Source organism: Triplophysa dalaica, chromosome 9, assembly GCF_015846415.1.
Source record: "Triplophysa dalaica isolate WHDGS20190420 chromosome 9, ASM1584641v1, whole genome shotgun sequence".
NCBI classification, from domain to species: Eukaryota; Metazoa; Chordata; class Actinopteri; order Cypriniformes; family Nemacheilidae; genus Triplophysa; species Triplophysa dalaica.
The window spans coordinates 6,142,615-6,152,789 of NC_079550.1; the positions used below are offsets into that span (position 1 = coordinate 6,142,615).

Below are 10,175 nucleotides of genomic sequence, written 5' to 3' on the forward strand. Positions count from 1 at the left end.
AATACTGATCATAATATATGTACGTTTTGTTGATTCAGAAATTGAAACAACGGCACATTTATTTTTTGATTGTCAATACAGTAGAGCTTTGTGGTCTTATCTGTATAAGTGGCTAAAGAATTCAATTGATCTATTGGCTTTTTCCAAAAGGGATATATTTTTTGGAGTATATTTTTGATTATGAAGGAGTTAAACTTTGGATTTTTGATCAATAATATCCTTATTTTGGGGAAATTCCATATTCATAAGTGTATGTGCCTTAAAACAAAAACATTGTTTTTGATTTTTCAAAAATAATTTTGGATTTACTGTAAATCTTTAGTTAAAATTAAATCGAAAGTCGGACGAAAACTATTAAAATTGGTTGAAGAGTTTGAGCTTTTAGAAGACCCTGATGTTATGTAGGTTACTAGATTTTTATTTTTTCAATCTTTGTGTCTTATTTTTATTTATTTATCCTTTACTCAGTAATTGGATGGGCGTATTTCTAAATGTATTTTCTTTTTTGTTTTATTTGTGCTCTTGTCTTTCTTAGAAATTCTATCGTCAAATTTAATATGCCTTATTGTAATTGTTTCTGAAGCATAATAAAAAAATAAAAAAAACTTGATGAACCGGAAGTGGCGTCCGTTTCAGAACAAATCGTGTTTCCGGCACGGATCGAGTAGCGACAACCCACCCTCCTTTTCACCCAGAAATGCGTCAAAATACGTAATTTTTTTGAATAAAAACGAACTCAACTTCTTGTTCTTGGGGACTTTAACTTCCGGTAGACCTACGCAAATAACTGTTGAGTAGTATTAATGTATTTAAATACAAATATTATACAACAAAATATTAATACAAATGGCATTATACATTTTTATATTATACGTCAGGGGTATTCAATTAAAGTTCCAATAGGTCCACTCTTTATTTTTTCTTCCAAATGGGGGTCATGCGTCATTTTTTTATCAATTTATCTCACATGGATCTACTTATATAAAATATATAATATTGTATCAGGCCGTTAGTTTATATTTTGACATCCAGATATAAAGTATGATAATTAATATTGGTAGATAAAAAGCTTCTGACAACATAGAGACAACAAATGTAATTTAACAATTAAAATGCTCTCATAATAACCAGAAAACAAAGTAACTTACTTAACGTGCCTTTCCATGGCATTCATATCAGAACTATTTCTATCTTTAAATAATTTCACAATTAGAAAGTTGTTCATTACAAAATGTGAACCTGCTTGTGAAAACCAGCAAAAGCCTTTTTACGGTTTTTTAATTTGTACACAAATTCATCTTACAGAATATTCTGTGAAACTATATAAAAACAAACTATTCAATATTGACTGAATAATACCACTGTAAAGTTTGAAATCTTAAAATTAATGCTAGATTATGAGTCTTAAGCCTAGTTTTTCACAGGGTCAAAAATATTTACACGCTGATCAATAATGGTAATGCTAAATTTAAATGAAAACATTATGGTTCATAAAATATCACAAATCTGGTCGAAAGGTTGGAGACATAGACCAAAGAGTAAACAATCCGCCGATTGAGGATGGCTGTTATAAGTTATAATATAACAGTAAAAAAATCATAATAAGCAAACATAAAGTGGAGGAACACATGTGTCTGATGAAACCGTCTAGACTAGAGGGTTTGAGCAACATGATGATAAAGAAATGAAATGTATTCATCCAAATGAATTATATAACAACTCAAATGCCTTTTTGACCTTACTCATATACTATTATGGTCTTGTTTTAAGTATTTCCATATATGTGGTTTAAAGTATTGCACCACTTCCCAGTTCGGTCTCGTGCCTCTCGTCACTGTGTGAATAATAACATTCCTCACCGTTCATTCCCTGTGACAAAAATCCCCCCAATGCTTTTTGTCATAGTGAGTTTGACTTGAACCATCCAAAAATGAACATGTACATTGTGTAGCCTACATTATGTAGGGTATGGTTTGGTGCAATTACCTGCATATTTAATAATTAATGATCTAGGTGTGTCTCTGCATGTAAAAAAAATCCCTCAAAAAGATATTTCACCTTTGAAGCAGGTATTGACCTTCAACCCCATAGCATTACATTTTCAAAATTTTCATTGAAACATAATAACACAATTGTTGCACAGAACAGATTATTAGTCGTATTTAAAAATGATAGCTAATAATAAAAGTCATGTTATGTCAATACTTCAGCCCACAGTGAACCATTCTCTGGATGCTGCCCGTAGGAATGCAAAATCTCCCTACGGCAGATTGCTTCAGGAAGTGTCTCGTGAGTTTGCTGACTGATGGTGGTCTGGTCAGTTGACCTGGTTCTTCAAATGCTATAAAAGTGTCATCAATTACTCATGCACATGTTTCTCACCCACTTATTGCACAAGTGCCACAGTACTTTCATATTACAACAAAGTACACGGATTGTTAAAAACAAGACATATATATTAAAACATACTGTATATGTTGTGTAATAGATATTGTTTGGCAGTTTTTACACACTAGTAGAGGCAGAAAATAACAGCAGATATAGAAGGGACACCAAGTTGCAGATGTTAAGTTTATGTTCGGCTGTTTTGAGTCAAGTTGTCTCTAATGACTTTAAATGAAGCTGTAAATGCCACTATAAATTCAACTCTGATATGATGTCCTTTCTGTTGACTAAAAAAGCTCCATGTTCCCTTTGACGTTTTCATCCGTCCTACAGAAGCATAAAGGTTGGTATGATAAAGTCATAAAGTGTTCATATTGACATTTGACATACGCTTTTATCCAAAGTGATTTACATTGGATTATACTATACATTTAAGTATGTACCATCGACTTGGATCGAACCCATGACCTTAGCGTTGCCAGCGCCTTGCTCTTACCACTGAGCCACTGGAAAACAAGCATATCCCATAAAAGCACACTGCACAGAATCCACATATTTTCAACATTATGTAATTATTCCATTTTATTCCAATGATATAAATAATTTATTGAGATTCACTAGTTCTCTATTGGTTAATGGATCACTTTCGTCATCATTGTAGTTTGGCATCATGTACGTTATTCCACAAATTGCGATCTCATTCAAACTTTAAGAATGATACTTTCAACATCCTTTTTTTTGTATGTGTCACAGAAACGTAGGCAGACATAGTTATTTAAGCAGCGGCTGAAGTTCCTTTTCTTGAGATTTGTTGGATGCTTTGTGGCTTTCAAGATTCTTCTGTGCATTGAAGTGAACGAAACACCAGTGTTATTACCATCTGGAGACTTATTTTTACCACTTCACTCTACGGTCTTTGCACAGGTACAGTAGGTTTTTGAATTACATCAGTGTGCATTTAACAAGACGGGTCCTATAAACTAAAATTTATTTGGGATTATTTGTTTGCACCTGGTTTAGAATGTAATGTTATGATATATTAGCACATATTACATAAATTCATGGATGTTTATGTGTGGCTTAAGTGTCCAAATACTTTTGCATTGTATGTTATTTGAAGAATTATTTAAACAAGAGAATTTATTGAACACATCAAACATGAATTGTGTTTAATGGGAACATTTGATAAGCACATTTTTGTTCCGAGTTGCATTATTTACTGCATATTATGTCATATCATATAAATGGTTGTCTAATAAACCCAATAACGGTTAAAAACAGAATGTCAGAATGAGTCAGATCTAATTTCTTACTTTATCTGTCTTGTTTGAATGCAGGGTTTTGTACTACTGTGATGTGTATTTCACGGTGCTCCAGGTGTTTGGGGATGGCTCTGATTCCGTTGGCAGCCGTGTGCGTGGTGGCAAATGTGCTGCTGTTATTTCCAGACATGAATTATCGATACTTGATAGAACATCATGTAACCACAGAAGCTCTTTGGTGTTGTGGTATATGGGCATCTGGATTTCTGGTGAGTTCTGACTGCACAAGTGGTTTTCTTTGAAATTCATGTATAATACGGAAGATGTGATCAAATGTCTGATGTTACGCAAAGAAAGTTAAAATTTATTATTATCATTATTATTATATTTTATTATAAAAAGTATAGTAACAATACCAACATGTATTATTATTATTATTTAATAATTACATTATAACAATATTACCTATTAGTAGTAGCGTTTGAAAATACAGATAAAAACATTACCATATAAAATAAACAAAAACGAAAAAGATACATTCAAAACATTTTATTTTTATCTATTTAACCTCAAGAATAATTGATCTCAATACTACTCAATTGTGAGTTTGAATTTGATTTAATTATTCAGTAATTCAATTACAAGCATTTAAAACGGGTTCCTTGCCTACAAAGTAAAAACAGGTTTTTGTGCATTTATATTTATTATGTAAATACAGTTGAAACATATTTAAATGTATATTTCCATGTAAATATAGTAATGCTTTAATCGATTTATGTATTTAACTATATTAAGTGTTCTACATATTGCCATTGTGTGTGACCTTCCACCTCTGGGCTTGCTACAATAACTAATAAAGCTTTCCGACTATTGGACTGACAGGTTAAGCTGTGACCTAATATGGATTGCAAAGATAAAGTTTATGTTTTCATTTGTCAGTGTTAACAACACCACATCAAGTCATCTGCAACATTTAGTTTCACATGACACAGCAGTCATATGGATTGTCCAATAACGCATGTGTGTGTGTGTGCTGTGTGTTGTCAGGTGCTTGTGGCTGTTCGAGGATCTGCATCACACTCTGATCAGAAGGGATGCTGCTACTTAAGAGCTCAGGTGCTAGAATTGTGTTCATTTGCTGACTAATAATTGACCACAATAACCTTTTCTAATGATATCACATGTCTAAATGAAATGATCAGTATCCTGTAAACATTCAGTGCAGATCTCATGTACTGTCATTTGTTTAGATGTTGTGTAAGTTTGGTTACACGTGTTTGGCTCTGCTGGCAGCCGGGATCTGTTTTTTGATTAGTGGCAATGGTCTGGTGCTGGGCCCCCTTTGTCAGCACAACGGAACCGAGGGCCTGAGTTGGGAACGTCCATTAAAACAAGTTAAACATGGGTGAGACCTCAAATTCCTGCATCAGAATTGTGGCTGCATATGTTTTTTTGTGGCAATGATTTGAATCTGGTTGCACATTAAATAATATTAAAACTGTGAAAATTCTGAACATGTTTCTTCTGTTTCTGTTATCGCAGAGAGAAGTGTTACCTGTTTGAGCCAGAAAGGTGGGCATCAGCCTGTGAGGAACCTCGAGGTGTCGTGATCTGGAACGTTGTTCTGTTTTCCGTCCTCATGGCAGCAAGTGGACTTCAGCTCATCTTCTGTGCCGTTCATCTCCTCACTACAATATTGGGGGTGATTTGTGGAACAAGTTTCTGTAAGAACAAGGTACAAATGTTTACAAAAACGAAAAACAAATGTTTTGGCATTTCTGTAGGAGATAGCAATGTTAAACAATATTTTCCTTTCTGCTAGGTTTCGCCAGCGTAAAAGGAGAGATTCAGAGGATTGGGTTTTTCTCAGCATGTGAGCTTTGACTCACATTCATCTATTTTAAATAGACACAAAATAGAAATGAGAAGTGAATTAGTTGATTTTCACATATCTGAAAATAAACCTATCGTTAATACCATTTTTGATTTCCACAAATAAGCTGTTTATAATTGTTATTTTTAAGATTTTACACTGTATAGGAATGTTGGGGGTCATTTGAATAAATCCAAGTTTTTGAGAGTAGACTTGATGTGAATGTAAATAGCTTTACTTTCAATTAATTGTTATCATTTCTACTTGGTTATAAACTATGATTGCATGAGCACACCATTGTTTACAAATTTAATGCATATAACTTTATCATAAAAATCTGTTTATTTATGAGGTCAAAGTACTGCAAATTATTATATTGTTGGGACATATACAAATAAAAATAAGTAAAGAGTAGCGATAAAAATGTATTTTAATCTTTCCTGCAGACTTTGTTATAATCAATTGTTTGCAGATCCCACCTAATTTTTAATAGTGTATTATCTGCTAATATATTGCAATAAATTGTTGTTCCAAAATGATCATGTTCCTTTATTATGGTATCATGTTTTTATTGTGTTTTATTGTGTTAATTAGCTGTATTTGTTTTATTATTCTGGCTTAAATCAAAACAAACCAACTGCAGTTTGATTGATATAATTGGAATGCACAACTCTTCTTTTGTAGTTAATAAACCTTTAATACTATTGTACATTCTAAAAAATGCTCACTGTATTGCAGAGTATCGTTTTCAACACATTTACACATTATAATGTGTCACAGTGCCAATGTATTAAATGAACACAAGGAAACTTTCTGGAGAAATGAGATGCTTTCTTAAAATGCAGTTACTTCATGAGCTACACGAGGGCAAACAATTTTAGATTCACCTGTTCTTAGTGAATGCTTGTTGGCTTAACTACTATGTAACCTACATCTCAGAATGTTATAAACAACATAAACACTAACTAGAAGCTGAAGTTAATATTAAAACATAGACAGGATTAAACAATCACTTGTAATTTGAAATTAATTAGCAAATAAATGTCATAGATGGCAGCTGATTTAAGAAATTCTAAATTAAGTGTAAATTTTCATCTTCAAAAATTTGGATTATGCCCAAAGTTTAATTTCATGAATGCCGTTTTATCAAATTTCAAGAATCATTTCAAGATGATTTTTGATGTAAATTGCAGTCTTAAAGACAAGTTTTTATATATATATAGATATATGTGTATAGTTTAAACCGAATTCATCATACTCCAGAATGTACTTAAGGGTCCCCAGAAAATTTCTGAGAAACAAAAAACAGAAAATAATTTATTGAAGATTATAACAGTTTAATTTCTACCAACAATATGTGGTCTGTCATGATTCTGTCCTTCATGTCATGAGTTCTCCTGTCCTGTTCAGAGTCATGACAGTACCATGTGTTTGGTGCTTATTGTGTTATGTGTGGAGAATTGTGTGGCTTTTTTGTCACTGTTGTCAATTGTTGTCCTCCTGTCGTGTCTCTTTGCCACGCCCCCTTGTTTCCCGTAATCTCGCCCCTACTGTTTGATTCTTGTCACCTGCACGTCACCTGCACGTTTGTTCCTTTTAATCCGCCAAGTTTCCCCCCCCCTTGTGATAAGTGTTTTGTTTGTTTAGCATTATTGTTTCCTGTTTTTCCCCATCGTGGGTTTTTATTTTTGTGTTTATTATTAATAAAAATAAGAATATTTTCATTATTTGGCTGTATGCGACTGGGTTCTCTGTCTAAATCCTGACAGGACAAACCGGCCAAATGAGAGTCCAGCAGGCAGCCTCGCCTTCCATCCCCCCGGCTCCATCCGTCCTCCATCTTGCACTGTCCAGGAGCTCTCTGCGCTTCCACTGATGCTCGGTCCTTTGGCTTTGAGCTCTTGGCTGCCGTGGATGGGCGAGGGTGCAGAGAGGGATAGCTAAAGTACCTTTTTGGCTCCGGACTCAATGTTCCCCTCGTTGCATGGGAGATGATGGTTGCTGGCTCCCCTGGACCTTGAAGACCACATCCGTTAAGCCATGTACCGCAGGGAGAACAGGGTCTCTCCACCTCCAAGGCCGTCGGAGGGGAGCACCTTCCCACCTTCAGAGGTCCTTCCCAGCCAGTCTGTCTTGGTAGGCAGGGAAGAAGAGAGTAGTGGGACTCTGCGTCAGACGTCTCCAGTTCGGAGATACCCGCACTCTCCAACGCGTCTCCTCAACCTGCCAGCCCTGTGGTCTGGTCCAGGAGGAAGAAGCGGAGGGGGGGATAGCTGCATTCCCCGCCAGAAGACATAAGAAACTCATTATAATGTCAATTTTGTCCACACATGATGCAGCCCGGTGCGACGCGACAAAACCCATTAAGAACAAGCAGGTTGTAGTGTTCTAGTATCTTATTAAACAGAATATTACTTGATATGAAAATGCAGTTACCATTAATACAACTTCTTCATTGTTGTTTCTGAAGGTTGGTCAATGTAATGTTTGTCCTGCCTCTTCTCCACTGTGATTGGACGGCTGTGTGAAAAAAATCGGTGACACCGTGTCTACACCGGACGCGACAGGTGCGACATGACTACCTACCTGTTTTCTTTTTAAATTTGTCGCGTCGCGCCACGCCGCATCCAGTGTAGACAAAATGTTAAATTATGGGTTATGTTAAAAAAAACGGGTTTAAATTTGTTTCTAATGTCTTTTGTCATTGTGCTTCGCGCTGGACGCCTCTGGTAGGCCTATAGACACGGTGTGACTACTTTTGCATTTAACACAAAGTGAAAAATGATAAAAGACCAGGCAAAAGAACTCATGAAATATCATTACGATACATATTGCATCAAAACAGTGTCATCAGTTTGTGTAAAAAAAAAACAGACAGTTACGTGTGGTTTTATGCGCTATTTAAACGTGATATGGATCGAGTGTACAATTCTTTCGTACAAACTAACATTTTGAAAATATGAAGCATTTTCATGAATCTGAAAATTTACGTCAAAACGACTTTACGAACGATTAACACAAGAAATCTTTCTGTTTCATGAATGAGGCCCATTGTCTTTATAATATCACACTAACTATTTGTCTCACAGTTTAAATGCTTCTTTATACCAAAAAAAAATTAAATAAAGGGGTCCCGCATAAAAGGTTCACCATATTTTGAAAAAGTTTGTCAACCCCTGGTCTAGTTATTCTGGTCTTCCGGGAACGTGCAGCGGCTTAAAATATCTTCTAGTTCATAGAGCCCCTGCTATTCTCAGGATGTAATTCATAAATTTAGTCAGCCGCATTTGTTGTTTCTGCTTCCTCTCTTTCAAAATTGAGGAATTGTTTCTCGCTGTTGGCGTCTCCCTGTCACAATGCTGCACTTTTATGTCCCGCTCTTTCAAAACACACTCTGCACACCCACATATTTATAAACAAAATATAATTTATGTTCCTCAAATCTACCATAGCAACTCAAAGTGGATTTTTTTGGACAGAAACATACAAATGCAGTACGGTATCTGCTGAAAACAGTTTAGAACTCTTGTAGATTGGGCGCACTGAAGACAATTTCAGTATGAATATACACAAGCTGGGCTGTGGACAAAGACAACGTTTGAACGTTCCCATGGATTTGTGCATACGCACACTCTACGATCAAATACGCACGCTTTATTAATGATGCCCCAAGTTTAGTTCCTGTTCTACCAAAAGATAAAGCAGATAACATCTTTGACAGACTTCAAAACAAGATTTATAGATATGACAAATAAGAAAACGGAAATAGAAATTATTGACACACATGCAGGGTAAAAACCACTTTTTTTCAACAACATGTATTACTTTAGTTTAGACTTTTTATAAAGGATTTTGTTTAGAGGAAGAACAAGGCATTAAAACAGCGTGAGAAGTAACCAAATGGATGACCACTCATCTGATAATAGCATGTGCACTTACCACAGAGTCATCTCTGATCATACTAGTTTCATTTAAACAAGTCAGTTTCATACTCACTAGGTGAACTGAATAAAATTGAATCAATTATATAGTTTACGATTATAAAAACATGTGCAATACTAGATTATATATTTTTTTCTATTCTGTCAATGGCATAACTCTCTTACCTATAAGTTAAAGAACTTTTGTGAGCCAAGTCACAGTTGGCATGCATGTTACACGTTAAAGATGTTTCATCAGACGTTGTTTATGTTGTTGCTGTAGAAGCTCTCAATAAAATAATTTGTCCATTTCTTGAATCTGATTTGTCAATAGCTTTCTTGTACAATATTTGTTGGCTTTAAAATTTGTAATATATTTGTGAACCCTTTTATAAAAAGGGTTAACAAATGGAGGCTAGTGCATTGTCAAGAATAAATCACGACTTCATGATTTATTCACGATAAAACACAGCCTTCTGTACCTTATTGTCTGTGTATTACCAGCAACATTCTCAGAAACAACAGTCATTTTGAAATAAACTCCTCTACACTCTTCTTAGAAGAGCAGTATCACTTCTTAGAACAAGGCCAGTCTTGTCACCAAACCAAACATAGTTCACCGACTTCACATCAGTGTTTCATGTGTTACCCGGAATTGGGAAATTGCATTATGTGAAAACAACTTATCCTTGCTGATTTATAAAATGTATCCTGCCTTGTGTTCTAGCATCGCTG

General features: G+C 34.9%; 1 protein-coding gene across 1 annotated transcript; it reads left to right on the forward strand.

Moving 5' to 3' along the window:
• Positions 1-3,202: 3,202 nt before the first annotated feature.
• LOC130429108 (transmembrane 4 L6 family member 5) lies at positions 3,203-5,988 on the forward strand. Its single transcript, XM_056757474.1, has 6 exons — positions 3,203-3,309; positions 3,723-3,916; positions 4,695-4,763; positions 4,898-5,052; positions 5,190-5,382; positions 5,470-5,988. Exons 2-6 carry the CDS (start codon positions 3,740-3,742, stop codon positions 5,482-5,484), a joined length of 609 nt encoding a protein of 202 aa, XP_056613452.1. The 5' UTR covers positions 3,203-3,309; positions 3,723-3,739; the 3' UTR covers positions 5,485-5,988.
• The last annotated feature ends 4,187 nt before the right edge of the window (positions 5,989-10,175 follow it).

Coding starts and splice junctions, on each gene's coding strand:
- LOC130429108 (XM_056757474.1), top strand. CDS start 3,740: ATGTGTATTTCACGGTGCTCCAGGTGTTTGGGGATGGCTCTGATTCCG. Junction 3,917..4,694: donor TATGGGCATCTGGATTTCTG/GTGAGTTCTGAC, acceptor GTGTGTTGTCAG/GTGCTTGTGGCTGTTCGAGG. Junction 4,764..4,897: donor GCTGCTACTTAAGAGCTCAG/GTGCTAGAATTG, acceptor TCATTTGTTTAG/ATGTTGTGTAAGTTTGGTTA.